A 14,614-nucleotide genomic window follows, 5' to 3' on the forward strand; every position below is an offset into this window, starting at 1 on the left:
CGATCTTATTAGACTTGCGCCTAGCCATCACCGAAGCATGGAAAAATTTGATGTTTCGGACCCCATGAATTACCCATTAAGAACACGCTTTTTGCCGCAAAGAACTCTCTTGTGTCAAAACCTCCTCAAGCTCTAATTTCAGACTAGCTGACAAAGAAACAAAGGACTCCGAGTGCCTCACATAAAGAGCTCTTTTAATGCCCTGTAACCAAGAGTGAAGCTGTATCCTCCTCGCTTTCAGATGCCCGAACGTGTTCTTATTCAATCCCCAATATCGTGCTGGATTTTAGAAAGATTACAATCTAATGGACACTCGCCACCTCACACCCCCTTGAGGAAATCATTAAAATTAGGATGGGATTGCCAAGCATTGATAAATCTAAAAGACCGATTAATATGATGGTTGAACTCTTCATGCAAAGAAACCAAAAGAGGACGATGATTCAAGCCAAGCCCATCTAGAAGTGTCACATGAGCAGACATGAAAGAATATTTCCATCGTGCATTAGCAACACAACGATCCAGTCTCTGATGCAGATTGCCGCGGGACCAAGTGAAAGTAGGACCCCTAAAACTAATATCCCATAAACCCATACTTGATAGAAAATCCGTAAATAAATGACTACCATTAGTATGACGATGAGAACAACCAGTGCCCTCATCAGGCTTCAGAATCACATTGAAATCACCCCTTAAAAGCCACGGAACAGTATTTCCCGGATTAAGCCGCACAAGTTGATTCCAAAGAAAACGACGTTTGGAAGCTTGAGGGCTTGCATACACCGAAGTAAACAGAAAAATCGAATGCCCAGTAGACTTCATAACCATGCAGTTAACAAATGTTGGATCATAAACTTGATTCATTATGGGAGCTTAAATCCAAACCCAAACTAAAATGATGTCATTGCTTACATCAATTTAGTTAGGTGAGAGTTAGGTATGTCTCAATTTTTAATGGTTTAAATTAGTTTATTTGTGTGGTGTAGGATTGTTCTTAAGTAGTATAAATACCCCTCCCCACTTTAGTTTAAGCATCAAGAAAAATTAAGAGTTTCTAAGTGAGTGAAGAAGCAAAGTCTTATAAGAGTAAGTTGTAGTATCTTGTTTTTGAGTGAGAGTGCTCTTGTAATATTTGTTTGAGTTTCAATAAAAGTTGTTTGTGTGAATTTTTTATTTCCAACAAAGTGGAATCAGAGTGAGTTGGAAAGATCGAAGGTCTCGACGAGAGGAATCCGCTGTCGCCAGAATCTTCCCAATCTGAGTTCTGACGTGCCACCACGCACTATCGAAAGACTGCTGTCAAAAAATCAAGGTTACTCACCGAGGCAAGCCGAGTTTTGACCGAGCCGTAAGCCAGTTGACCGAGCCCCTTGACCGAGGCGTCCAAGTCCTTTCTAAGGGTTTTGACGTTACGGATTCATCTCTGTAATCGGATTTTGCAAATTCTCATTATATTGAGAGATATGACAAATGGTATGGCACCATTCCAAGTTCCCACACTCAACAACTACAACTATGACAACTGGTGTATCAAAATGAAGGCACTTCTTTGATCACAAGATGTGTGGGATATCATAGAGAAAGGCTATAACGATCTTGCGGATGATGTTGATTTTGCTACTCTTACATCATATCAATAGACAACTTTGAAGGATTCAAGAAAGAAAGACAAGAATGCTCTCTACCTCATTTATCAAGCATTACATGATGATGGCTTTGAAAAGATTTTGAATGCACGCTCTAGCAAGGAAGTGTGGGAGAAGCTGCAAACCTCTTACAAAGGATCCGATCAAGTGAAGAAAGTTTGTTTCCAAACATTATGAGGTGAATTCGAATCCTTACACATGAAAGCATCTGAGACTATTTTAGATTATTTCTCAAGAGTAGTAGCTGTTTCTAATCAATTAAAAAGAAATGGTGAAAAGTTAGAAGATGTGAGGATAATAGAGAAGATACTCCGTTCATTGGATCCCAAATTTGAGCACATCATCGTGACGATTGAAGAAACTAAAAGCTTGGAAGAAATGACGATTGAGTAACTCCAAGGATCATTGCAAGCATACGAAGAGAAGCATAAGAAGAAGCACGGGTTTACTCAGCAACTCCCCAAGCTTCAACTCAAGGATATGCATGAAATCCAATGCAATGATAGAAACCAACGTGGCCTAGACAGAGGTATAGGCCATGGACGACGTGGAAGTCGAGGTCGTAGCTGGAATTACAACAATAACAATTCCAACAACAACTATGAGAAAGGAGAAAGCTCAACACAAGGCCATGGAAGACTCAATCCGAACTCAAAGTATGACAAATCTCAAGTTTGATGTTATAATTGTCAGAAGTTTGGGCATTATGCTTCAGAATGTAGAGATCCTAACAACAAAATTGATGAGAATGCAAACTATGTGGAGGAAAAGACATATGGAGAAAAACTCTTCTTCTAGAATGAAAGGAAACTGATGGTGGCCAAGCAAATTCTTGGTATCTTGACAGTGTTGCAAGCAATCACATGTGTGGAAGGAAAGACATGTTCATGGAGCTAGACGAGTCAGTAAGAGGAAATGTTTCGTTTGGAGATGATTCCACAATAGCAATGAAAGGGAGAGGTAACATTCTTATCCGTTTAAAATATGGGAGACATCAATTTATTTCAAATGTCTACTATGTGCCCAATATGAAAAGTAATATCTTAAGTTTAGGGCAACTAGTAGAGAAAGGTTACGATATTCATATGAATAATTATAATATTTCTATAAAAGATGATAAGAATAACTTCATTGTTAAAGTGTCGATGTCAAAGAATAGAATTTTCTTGATCAACATACAAAATGATGTTGCAAAGTGCTTGAAAGCTTGCTACAAAGATGCATTATGGCTTTGGCATCTTCGATTTGGGTATCTCAATTTTGAAGGTCTAGAGCTGCTATCTAAGAAGGAGATGGTGAAGGGACTACCTCGCATCAGCTATCCTGAACAACTTTGTGAAGGGTGTCCAGTCAGGAAACAATTCAGGAAAAGTTTTCCAAATGAGTCAGAGACAAGAGCCAAAAATCCACTTGAGCTCATCCATATTGATGTGTGTGGACCGATCAAGCCAAGCTCTCTCGGTAACAGTAACTATTTTCTTCTCTTCACTGATGATTTCTCAAGAAAAATGGGTATATTTCTTGAAATTAAAGTCAGAAGTTTTCGAAGTCTTCAAGAAGTTCAAAGCAACAGTAGAGAGAGAAAACAGTAGAAAGATCAAAGCCATGAGATCTTACCGAGGTGGATAATTTACTTCCAGGGAGTTTCAAGAGTTCTATGAAGCAAATGGAATTCGTCGACCAATGACAGTTCCTAGATCCCCCAGCAAAATGGTGTGGCAGAAAGAAAGAATAGAACAATACTCGACATGGCACGAAGCATGCTCAAAAGCAATAAAGTATCCAAGGAATTTTGGGCGGAAGCAGTACCGTGTGCAGTCTACTTGACAAATCTATCTCCAAGAAGAAGTGTATGGGGAAAGATACCGCAAGAGACATGGAGTGGAAGAAAGCATGGCATTTCCCACTTGAGAATCTTTAGAATTATAGCCCATGTTCACGTACCGGATGAGAGAATAACGAAGCTTGATGATAAAGTGCGAGTTTTATCTTCATTGTCTATGATGCTAATTCGAAGGGCTACTAGCTGTACAATCCGGACAATAAGAAGATTGTGATTAGTCGAGATGTGGCCTTCAACGAAGAAGAAGAATGAGATTTTAACTCTCATACAGATGACTTCAATTTCTTTCCTCAGTTTGAAGAAAATGAGTAGACAATGAGGGAACAACTAGGTGAACCTCAACAATAGCTTGAAACTCCACCCACTTCACCAACATCAACCACTCAAGGAGACTCATTACCTTCATCATCATCAAGTGGGAGTCAAAGTGAAAGAGTTGTGCAACGTACAAGAAGCCTTAGAAATCTCTATAAGGTAACTGAACGACAAGATAATCTTATATTATTTTGTCTGTTTGTCGATTGTGAACCAGTAAGCTTTCAAGAAGTAGTACAAGAAAAGAAATGAAGAGATGTGATGGATGAAGAAATCAAGGCCATCGAGAAGAATGACACATGGGAACTTACCTCACTTCCCAACGGACATAAGGTGATAGGTGTCAAATGGGTGTACAGAACAAAACAAAATGCCAAAGGAGTTATTGAAAGGCACAAGGCGAGGCTAGTTACTAAAGGCTATAGTCAAAAGGCTGGAATTGACTATAAAGAGGTATTTTCTCCTGTTGCTCGATTGGAGACTATCAGACTAACCATTTCTTTGGCAGCTCAAAACAAGTGAAAAATACAACAGATGGATGTGAAGTCTGCTTTCCTAAATGGAGTTCTTGAAGAGGAAGTCTACATTTAGCAACCATCAGACTACAAATTCAAAGGGCACGAAGAGAAGGTGTTGAAGTTGAAAAGTCTTTTTACGGGCTAAAACAAGCACCAATGGCATGGAATAGCCGAATCGACAAGTACTTCCAAGAGAATAGCTTCAACAAATGTCCCTATGAGCACGCTCTATATATCAAGATCAAAGATGAAGATATATTGACCGTGTGCCTCTACGTGAAGGATTTGATCTTCATCAGAAGCAATCCAAGCATGTTTAATGAATTCAAGGATGTGATGATGAAAGAATTCGAGATGACAGACATGGGGCTCATGGCGTACTACCTTGGCATTAAAGTTAAGCAACAAAAGGATGAAATTTTCATTTCAAATGAAAGCTATGCAAATGATATACTGAAGAAATTCAAGATGGAGAACTGTAAGCCAATAAGCATACCGACAGAATACAAGATCAAGATGTCCAAACATGAAGAAGGAGAAAGTGTAGGTCCAACATTCTTCAAAAGTTTGGTGGGAAGTCTACGCTATCTAACTTGCACGAGGCCCGATATTCTTCATGTAGTTGGATTGGTTAGTCGTTACAGGGAATCTCCCCACTCATTTTAAAGTTGTAAAGAGAATTCTTTGCTATTTGAAAGGTACAATTGACTTTGGCTTGTTCTATTAAGTTTCTAATGATTACAAGCTTGTTGAATATAGCGACAGTGATTGGCGTGGAGATATAGATAATCGAAGGAGCACTACTGGATTCATATTTTTCATGGGAGATATTGCTTTCACATGGATGTCAAAGAAACAACTGATTGTCACATTGTCCACTTGTGAAGTGGAATATGTTGTTGCTACCTCGTGCGTTTGTCATGCAATTTGGCTTAGAAATTTATTGAATGAGATAGCTTTGATACAAGAAAAAGCCTACTAAGGTTTATGTCGACAACAAGTCAGCCATTGCCTTAGCAAAGAATCCATTATTCCATGATCAAAGCAAGCACATCGACATTCGCTACCACTATATAAGGGAGTGTGTTACAAGAAACGATGTGGAAGTTGAATAAGTGAAGTCACAAGATCAAGTTGCCGATATTTTTATCAAGCCACTGACAAGCAAATACTTCATAAGATTAAAGAACTTACTAGGGGTCACAAGATCAAGTTTAAGGGGGTGTTGGATCATAAACTTGATCAATTATGGGAGCCTAAACCCAAACCCAAACTAAGTTGATGTAATTTCTTACATCAATTAGCTGAAGATGTCATTGCTTACATCAATTTAGTTAGGTATGTCTTAGCTTTTAATGGTTTAAATTAGTTTATTTGTCTGGTGTAGGATTATTCTTAAGTAGTATAAATACCCCTCCCCATTTTAGTTTAAGCATGAAGAAAAATTAAGTGCTTTTAAGTAAGTCAAGAAGCAAAGTATTATAAGAGTGAGTTGTAGTATCTTGTTTTTGAGTGACAGTGCTCTTGTAATATTTGTTTGAGTTTCAATAAAAGTTGTTCGTGTGAGTATTTTATTTCCAACAAAAAATTGATTCGATATATTAAAAACATCAATCTTGATCGTATCATCCCACAACAACCACAGACCACCATTAAAACCGTGTGCTTTAACTCGAAACAAATGGTGGAACCCAAGGTTAGTGATAACTTTGTCAGCATTCTATCAGCTCACCCGAGTTTCAAAGAGGAAAATGAGGTTTTGGCAATATTCCTTTATAAACGAATTGAAATAATGCCTAAAGGTCAAACTTGTCGCACCCTGATAATTCCACAAAAAGAATTTATTCATTAAAAAACTAACACAAAGATGGAGGCACTTACTGATCACTGTCGAGGCCCTCCTCCGCCTATTCCATATCATTATCATTGAAATCAACGGTTTGTTCAACCGACATTGTAGCGACATTATTAGAGGAAAAAGAACCTCCAGCTGCAGGCTCAATATCCATCGAGTGGTTATGAAATGAGGATCCTTAGCAGGTTTCACACTTTCTCGAGAATTCATGATAAACTCTTAGCAGGTTTCACACTTTTGCGAGAATTCACCAATAAACCCTTAGTTTTTAAACTTTGACTTTAATGACCTTTAGACCAAGTACCTCCACTTCCAGTGGCATCATTTTTAACAATTTTAATAGCCCTGTGGGATCCATTCGTAACTAACGTAGTATGGCTAATTATGTGCGCTCCTTTATTATCATCTAAATGTTGAAAGTTGCCATACAAGCACCGAAAGTTGCCAAGCAAGTTGGCATAAATTATTAAAAAAAATTAATTTATTAAACAATTGGGGCACCGAATGGTGTAGTCAAAAAGTAGCTAAAATTGTTGAATTTTATGGCATGGTAAAATTGCTAAATTAGTCCCTGCACTTTAGGATATTTACAAGATTAGTCCTTAAGCTTCAACTATAAATACCTTAACTCATTTAGCTTCAAAATTATCCCAAATCATTCTAGCTTTCTCCCAATACTAGAGAATTTAGAGAGTTTTCTTGAGAGTTGTTTTCTCCTTTTTATCAAGAGAGAATTGTTATTGTTTTCTCATTGTTAGATCGAGAGAAGTTGTAATTTGTATTTTCTTATAGTAAAATTCTTCTATCTTTTCCCGTGATTTTTACCCTATATTATTTAGGGGGTTTCCATATAAAATTTGTGTCTTTTTTACCTTCATCTTTATTTTCTCAAATTATCAGTTATGATTTTGCTCTATCCGATAGTCATATTCTACAATAATTGGTATCAAGAGCCAGATTTGAGTGTGTAATATATACTTATTGTCTTTGTGGTTGCCACTAAAAGGTGGATCCTCTAACATTAGAAAGTAAGAAGGTATTACCCATTCTTTGAAGGTTCCAGAGAACTATTCACGATAGTAAAATAGTGGGAGCTATTTTTAATAAAAACTATGACAACGAAATTTGATATTGAAAAGTTCAATGGGAGAAATTTCTCATTGTGGAAATTGAAGATGAAGGCCATCCTGAGGAAAGATGGTTGTCTAGCGACTATCAGTGAAAGGCTGGTAGATTTCACAAATGACAACAAATGGATCGAAATGGACGGGAATGCTATGGTAAACTTTCATCTAGCATTAGCAGATGAAGTATTGTCAAGCATCGAGGAGAAGAAGACAGCTAAGGAGATATGAGATCATCTCACCAAACTGTACGAGGCCACATTGTTGCACAATAAAATTTTCCTTAAAAGAAATTGTACACTCTCCGTATGCCAGAATATACTTAAGTGACGGATCACTTAAACACACTGAACACTTTATTTTCTCAGCTTACATCCTTAAGCTGTACAATAGGAGAACAAGAACGTGTTGAACTTCTACTTCAAAGTCTACCGGATTCGTATGATCAACTCATCATCAACTTAACAAATAGTAATGTCACCAGTCTAGTCTTCGATGACGTTGCAATTGTTGTTCTACAAGAAGAAAATCAGAGCAAGAACAAGGAAGATAGACAAGTAAATCTGCAACAAGCAGAAGCGTTGACAACGATGAGAGGGAGATCAACAGAACGTAGCCAAAGCAGCAGTCACAAACATGGTAGATCAAAGTCGAGAAGCAAAAAGAATTTAAAGTGCTACAACTGTGGAAAGAAAGGTCACTTGAAGAAGGATCATATTGAATAATTGAAGGCACAACTAGCTAGGGAATTTGAAATGAAGGACTTGGGATCAGCAAACAAGATTCTAGGGATGCAAATTCACCGAGATAGAAGTAATAAGAAGATTTGGCTTTCACAAAAGAATTACTTGAAGAAGATCTTGTCAAGATTCAACATGCAAGATTGTAAGTCAATTTCTACCCCTCTTCCTATTAACTTCAAATTATCCTCCAGTATGAGTCCTAGAAGTGAACAAGAGATGATGGAGATGTCTCGAGTACCGTATGCATCGAAAGTGGGAAGTTTATTGTTCACTATGATATGCACAAGACCAGAAATTGCACAAACAGTGGGAGTGTTAAGTCGGTACATGGAGAATCCAGGAAAATAGCATTGGAATACAGTAAAGAGGATCCTGAGATACATCAAAGGGACCTCAAATGTTGCATTATGTTACGGAGGATCAAACTTACTTATCAATGGGTATGTCGACTCTGACTATGCAAGGGATTTGGATAAAAGCAAATCTACTACAAGATATGTGTTCAAAGTTGCTGGTGAAGCTGTAAGCTGGGTTTCAAAATTGCAGTCAGTTGTGGCTACATCCACAACAGAGGCAATATATGTAGCAGCTACACAAGCCAGTAAAGAAGCAATATGGTTGGAGATGCTATTGGAGGAGATTAGGCACAATCAAGAGTATGTCTCACTGTTTTGTGACAGTCAAAGCGTCTTGCATCTGGCAAGGAATCCAACATTTCATTCAAGGAAAAAGCACATACGAGTTCAGTACCATTTCATTCGTGAAAAGGTGGAAGAAGGGACAGTAGATATGAAGAAAATCCATACAAAAGATAACATAGAAGATTTCATGACGAAGACAATCATTGCTGATAAATTTACTTGGTGTCGATCCTCTTGTGGCCTGTCAGAGACGTAAGCAACATGAATGATACAAGGTAGAAAGAATGGTGTGAAGATATGATTGTTCCAATCAAATCTTCAAGTGGGAGATTGTTAAAAGTTGTCATGCAAGCACTGAAAGTTGCCAAGAAAGTTGGCATAAATTGTTGGAAAAAAAATAATTTGTCAACAATTGGGGCACCGAATGGTGTAGTCAAAAAGTAGTTGAAATTGTTGAATTTTATGGTATGGTAAAATTACTAAATTAGTCCATATACTTTAGGGTATTTACAAGATTAGTCCTTAAGCTTCAACTATAAATACCCGAACCCATTTAGCTTCAAAATCATCCCAAATCATTCTAGCTTTCTCCCAATACTAGAGAATTTAGAGAGTTTTCTTGAGAGTTGTTTTCTCCTTTTTATCAAGTGAGAAATGTTATTGTTTTCTTATTGTTAGATCGAGAGAAGTTATAATTTCTATTTTCTCATAGTAAAATTCTTTTATCTTTGCCCGTGGTTTTTACCCTATATTATTTTAGGGTTTTCCACGTAAAATTTGTGTCTTCTTTACTTTCATATTTATTTTCTCAAATTATTAGTTACGATTTTTCTCTATCCGATAGCCGTATTTCGCAACACCAAAGGCACTACGTTGGCATTCACATTCAAGTTCCTATCCATACTCGTATTTTTGTTATTCGGATTAGATGCCATAAAGGTTGCATTCTATTCGCTTCGGGAGCTTTACCCTTCCTCGAACCATTATCACGAGTAGTGTTTAGCACACCCTTCACGCCATTTTGTTGAATCTTACTCGCAGTAGTCATCTCATTTGCCTTCGTTCCATTTTCTGTCAGGCCATCCAATGAAGCATATCGAGATCAAGAACAAACATTTGGAACCATAGTCAACTTCGTTGCATCACTATTAACGACCTTTTTGCGACGCCTAGTATCAACAATCATCCACGACCCGAACAGGTTCGCTTCTGTATCTTCCACCTTGTTCGGGTCACTAGATTCCAAAAGAGTGTTTTTATCACCTTCCGAATTGCCTATCTTGGCCATCGACCTTCCACAGTGATCTTTCGCATGGCCGTAAACACCAAACTTAAAACACACTTGTTGTAAACCATCATATTCCAGTCTTTGTAAGTTCCCATTAATAGATGAAGACAGTACCGGCTTATTCAAATCTAAAAGGATAGCAAGCCTCTCGAATTTTCCACACTCCCCACCGTTAATGTTATAGTCGATTTTTACAACTCGTCCAATAAATGAAGCAATACGTCGAAATAAAGCTTGGAGCCGTAACCAGACAATAACATGTGAAGGATACTTTTCGGATGTCTTAAACGAGCGACTCCACGGTTGTACTGTCATATGACTATCAAATATCACCCAAGGTCCGTTAGTGAGAACTTTATTGAAGTCTTTTTCATCAGTAAAACGGACTAGGAAATAATTATTATCGAGGTCCACCAGCTGAAGCTGCCCAACTGGTTTCCAAATCGCATGGATACGAGATTCCATAGTTTAAAAAAATATGGACCGACCAAGAAGACGTATAATGACTACATTAGGCATGTTTTTATCAACCTGGTCATGGACTCGATTTGAGAATTGTGTTGAAGGTATAGCCCCTGATATGTCCATGACTATATCCTCATCCATGATGATCACTTCATCTTCAACGAAAGTCGTGCCCTTACCTTCTCCATGATTCAGTTTCTTCCCATCAGAGACGATAGAAGCATAAGAAACTTTATTGTTTCCTTCGTGTTTCTGCACATCATTGCTGTCAAAGTTGTTAGGCTCATTCAGGACCTCATTCGTTTGCTCGGTATTCATCGTATCACCAGCAATATCCGTCGCTATTACATCAATATTCTTATCCACAGCAATGATCTCACCCCGACCTTTCTTCGAGCAACGTTGGTCATCCAAACGCACCAGAGACGCAGTTCGTTCCTTGATAGGCAAGTTGGAGATACTCGGAACGATTTCCGGTGGCCGTCCGCCCGGGTTTTCATAAATGTTTGGCCCTAACGGCATGCTAGGGTATATAATTTTTTCAACATGGAAGTTTGTTTCTAGCAACAAAAACAAGTGTGTAAAGGGGCAGCGACAAATAAAAAATTAAAAATGAAAGTCTAGAATTTTAATACACTTTTTCTGAAAATTTGAGTATATAATTTTTCTTATTTTTCTCTTCTTTTAATATATTAAATTAATTTTTATAATTTTTTTAAAACAATGAGAGAATGTATTTGCTCCCTTATGGGGCTTAATTTATCCACCCAGCACATGGATTTAATTATATATGAATGGATTTAAATATATATAAATATTTAAAATATATAATAATTTAAAATTATCAAGAGAATTAATTACTCTCAATATCTCCTCAATTTATCCCTAACTACTAATATAGTTTTATTTATTTAATATATATATATATATATATATATATATATATTCTATGGATTTATATTTCTGTATTGAGACTATACAGCATCATAAAATGTTAATAAATTAATTATATGCTATCATATCATCTAATTTACTAACAATATACAAAATTATATACTATAGTTTTTTTTTAAAACAAACTGCATACAGTGTCTTTGTTAAATATAAATACATAATATATATGTAATATATGATATAATTATATGTTAATTATTTGCAGGCTTGAGACAGTAAAACGCTTGCGCTTTCACTGATCTTTCTCTTCTTCTCCATCTCGCCTTCAACTTCCAACTTCACACCGAAAAGCTTGGGGATATGGTGGTCGTCGTCTTTTTCTTTCTCGAACTGCGCATAATTAGCCACCAAATCGAGAAGTTCCTTGCATTTTCTCTTCATGCTCGTTAGCTCCCATTTCAACAACCCGTTTTCCTTCTTAAGACGCTTGTTTTCGTCTACCAGGCTGTTCATTCCCGACGAAGAACAGGTTGACGAAGATCTCTGATCTTCGACGCACTCCGAGGCCGGCGGTGGCGCGGGAATTGAGGCGCCGCTTTGTTGCTTATTGGCCCATGCTTTTCTTCTTCGGATTTTGCAGAGTAGCTCACTTTCGCCCTTCCGGAACATTTCGTTGCAGAATTCCCATCGGTTGGTTGCTACTTTCCGAAATCCCTACGTGTAACTATAATAATTAGAATTTATTTTTAAGCACCCAAAGATGGTTAGGCATGTACTGCCGAAAAGATGTTATCGTTTCTGGGATTTTAATGATTCTTGCACGAATCAAAATATTAAATTCTTAATCAAATATTTCAATTATAGTTAGTATTTATGTCATCAATCACGTTGTATTTATTTTATTGCGGACATAACAAATGATATTATGCAAGTATTGTGGTTATAAATTTTTAATATCATATGACATAATGATTATAGATATCACAATTTTAAACGATGTTGTTATAACTATATAACCGTCTTTGTTGTGTTTGTAAACTTTTATTTAAGTAATTATTTCTATTAACAAGTGTTGAAAAAAAAAATTAAGTATGACTCCGTAATAATAAGTTTTGAAAAAATGGACCCCAATAACAAATATTAAAAAAATTAAGAATAGGTTCACTATAACAAATATTAAAAAAATCAACCTCTAATAAAAAGTACTGAAAAATTAAACTCACAAACTTTTAAGAATATGTTCACTATAACCCTTAATCTTTTAACTTATATCTAAATAAGTTCCTAACATTCATTATATACCTAATAAACCTTTTAACACAAATCAACCTTTCATTTCAAGTGACTAAAATAAAATTAAAAGACAATGACTTATTTAAGTGGAAAGTAAATATTAAAAGCTTACCTAACTAAACGAGTATACTCCAGGAGATTTTTTAATATCTTCGTCTATATAAATGAGTGAATTTTATATGCTAGAGGTGAATAGTTAAAATTAAAAAGCATTGACCTTTGACTAGTAAAAGTATGTCATCCCTAACACGTTTTCTAGGATCCTAAATACCGCACCTAGCCTTTGAAAAATTTTATCCTTGCATCCTATCAGGTGATTTCAATAATTATAAAAAAAGTTATATTTAAATTTGAGTGGTTGTATTTATAAGGTATATATATTATCAATTAATCAAGAAAATTATTTATAAATATTATTTTATAATTAAAAAAGAACTCATAATTTTATGTTATGGTGATAAATTTGTAAAATTTATAGTGAACATATTCACCTCTTGTTCATAAAATTTATAAATTCATAAAATATATATCTAAAACATATAAAAAAAATAAAAAGACGATCACCCCGCTTAAGCCCATCCTTCTTTATAATAATTCCGTACTATTTACCCTTCCCATATCAAACAGTATAATACTTTAGTGCCCCAAGTACAGATGACGTTGTTTTAGCATTAAAAACAATATAACTATGACAAAAATGTATTTGGAAATGTTTAGTCAAAGTCATATTAGACCATAACCTTACGCATATAAAATTTCTTGTTCTAAGGTCAACTTGAAAAAACATAAAATATGATACATGAGAAAAATATTAAAATATTATTCAGAAAAAGAAAAACTATTTGGGTAACCAAGTCGTCTCAACCTAAATAATCGAGAACCGATCTTAAAGGATTTATGATAAAAAAAATGGGTAAATTATATATTTAGTCAATAATTTATTCTCGAGATTATATTTTAATCACTTAACTATCTTTTAAGTCATACCTAACATTATATTTTAGTTCTATTTTGTTCATCCGTAGTTAGAAAATAAACATAATTGCTGATGTCATATTTCTTTTATTTTTTCCATTGATAATATGACATTATTATATGGTGACATATCAATATCACCGTTAAATTTTTAAAGATATATGATCAAATAGTAATGTTAAATATGATTTTAGAAAATAATAATTTAATGACCAAAACGGAACTACGGAATTGTGAGTGACTAAATACATATTTTACCTTAAAAATTAGTTTGCAAATAAATGAAAAAACTTACGTAAGTATTAAGCTGGCGGACAAAGCTGGAGAAGTTGCTGTGCTTGAAAATTGTTGGAAGGAGATCACGAGCAAACTCTGGCGGCTGCCACACGACGAACCCCGAGCCATCGGCGTTCCAAGAAATAAAGTGGTTGGTGGCGGGATCCTCCACCAGCATGTAAGTCTTCAACAAAAACGGCGGTGGTGTTGATTTCCTAACATATTCTAACAAACCCTTATTACCATCACTTGCCATATTCATACACTCCATATTATTAACAAAGAGAGTGATATCTATATGTATAGTTTAAAAGAAGAAGAAGAAGAAGAAGTGAAAGAGGATAAGAAGAGAAGAAGGGCAGTTAGGAACTCCCAGCCCCAACAATAGAAACCCAAGACGACTCCACAAATCATGAGAAATGCAAGGCTAAGCCTTCTATTCTCTTCTTTCCTTCACTTTCCCCTCTAAACAATCAGTTGAAACGTATGTTCTTCACCCCCTTGCCGCCTCTTATACGCTACACCCCACCAAAATTAAATATATTTTAGTATTGATCGACTGTTTTATTATGTAGTGTAAACTCTCGTCCACCTATTCAAGTGCTTCTGTTTTGGTCATTAATTTTTTTCTCAAAATCATACCTAATTTTATTTTTTAATTTCATCTTATTAAACTTAATATTAAAAAATTAACAGAATTATTGATGCAAAAAACGAAGCATAGCTTCGTCTAGGGCC

The 14,614-nt window shown here is 35.8% G+C and overlaps 2 protein-coding genes across 2 annotated transcripts; both read right to left on the bottom strand.

Annotated features, from left to right (window-relative positions):
• Window positions 1–9,787: 9,787 nt before the first annotated feature.
• On the bottom strand, window positions 9,788–10,438 carry LOC120177795. The gene has a single exon (XM_039183809.1). The coding sequence runs from the start codon at window positions 10,436–10,438 to the stop codon at window positions 9,788–9,790; it is 651 nt and encodes a 216-aa protein (XP_039039740.1).
• Window positions 10,439–11,582: 1,144 nt separating this feature from the next.
• LOC120177769 (heat stress transcription factor B-3-like) lies at window positions 11,583–14,162 on the bottom strand. Its single transcript, XM_039183789.1, has 2 exons — window positions 13,896–14,162; window positions 11,583–12,046 (listed from the first exon to the last, which is right to left on the bottom strand). The coding sequence occupies exons 1-2, from the start codon at window positions 14,145–14,147 to the stop codon at window positions 11,588–11,590; spliced, it is 711 nt and encodes a 236-aa protein (XP_039039720.1). The 5' UTR covers window positions 14,148–14,162; the 3' UTR covers window positions 11,583–11,587.
• Between the last annotated feature and the right edge of the window lie 452 nt (window positions 14,163–14,614).

The sequence above is a fragment of the Hibiscus syriacus genome, unplaced genomic scaffold, assembly GCF_006381635.1.
Source record: "Hibiscus syriacus cultivar Baekdansim isolate YM2019G1 unplaced genomic scaffold, ASM638163v2 tig00112319_pilon, whole genome shotgun sequence".
Lineage (NCBI taxonomy): Eukaryota > Viridiplantae > Streptophyta > Magnoliopsida > Malvales > Malvaceae > Hibiscus > Hibiscus syriacus.

Coding starts and splice junctions, on each gene's coding strand:
- LOC120177795 (XM_039183809.1), bottom strand. CDS start 10,438: ATGGAATCTCGTATCCATGCGATTTGGAAACCAGTTGGGCAGCTTCAG.
- LOC120177769 (XM_039183789.1), bottom strand. CDS start 14,147: ATGGAGTGTATGAATATGGCAAGTGATGGTAATAAGGGTTTGTTAGAA. Junction 12,047..13,895: donor TCCGCCAGCTTAATACTTAC/GTAAGTTTTTTC, acceptor AGTTACACGTAG/GGATTTCGGAAAGTAGCAAC.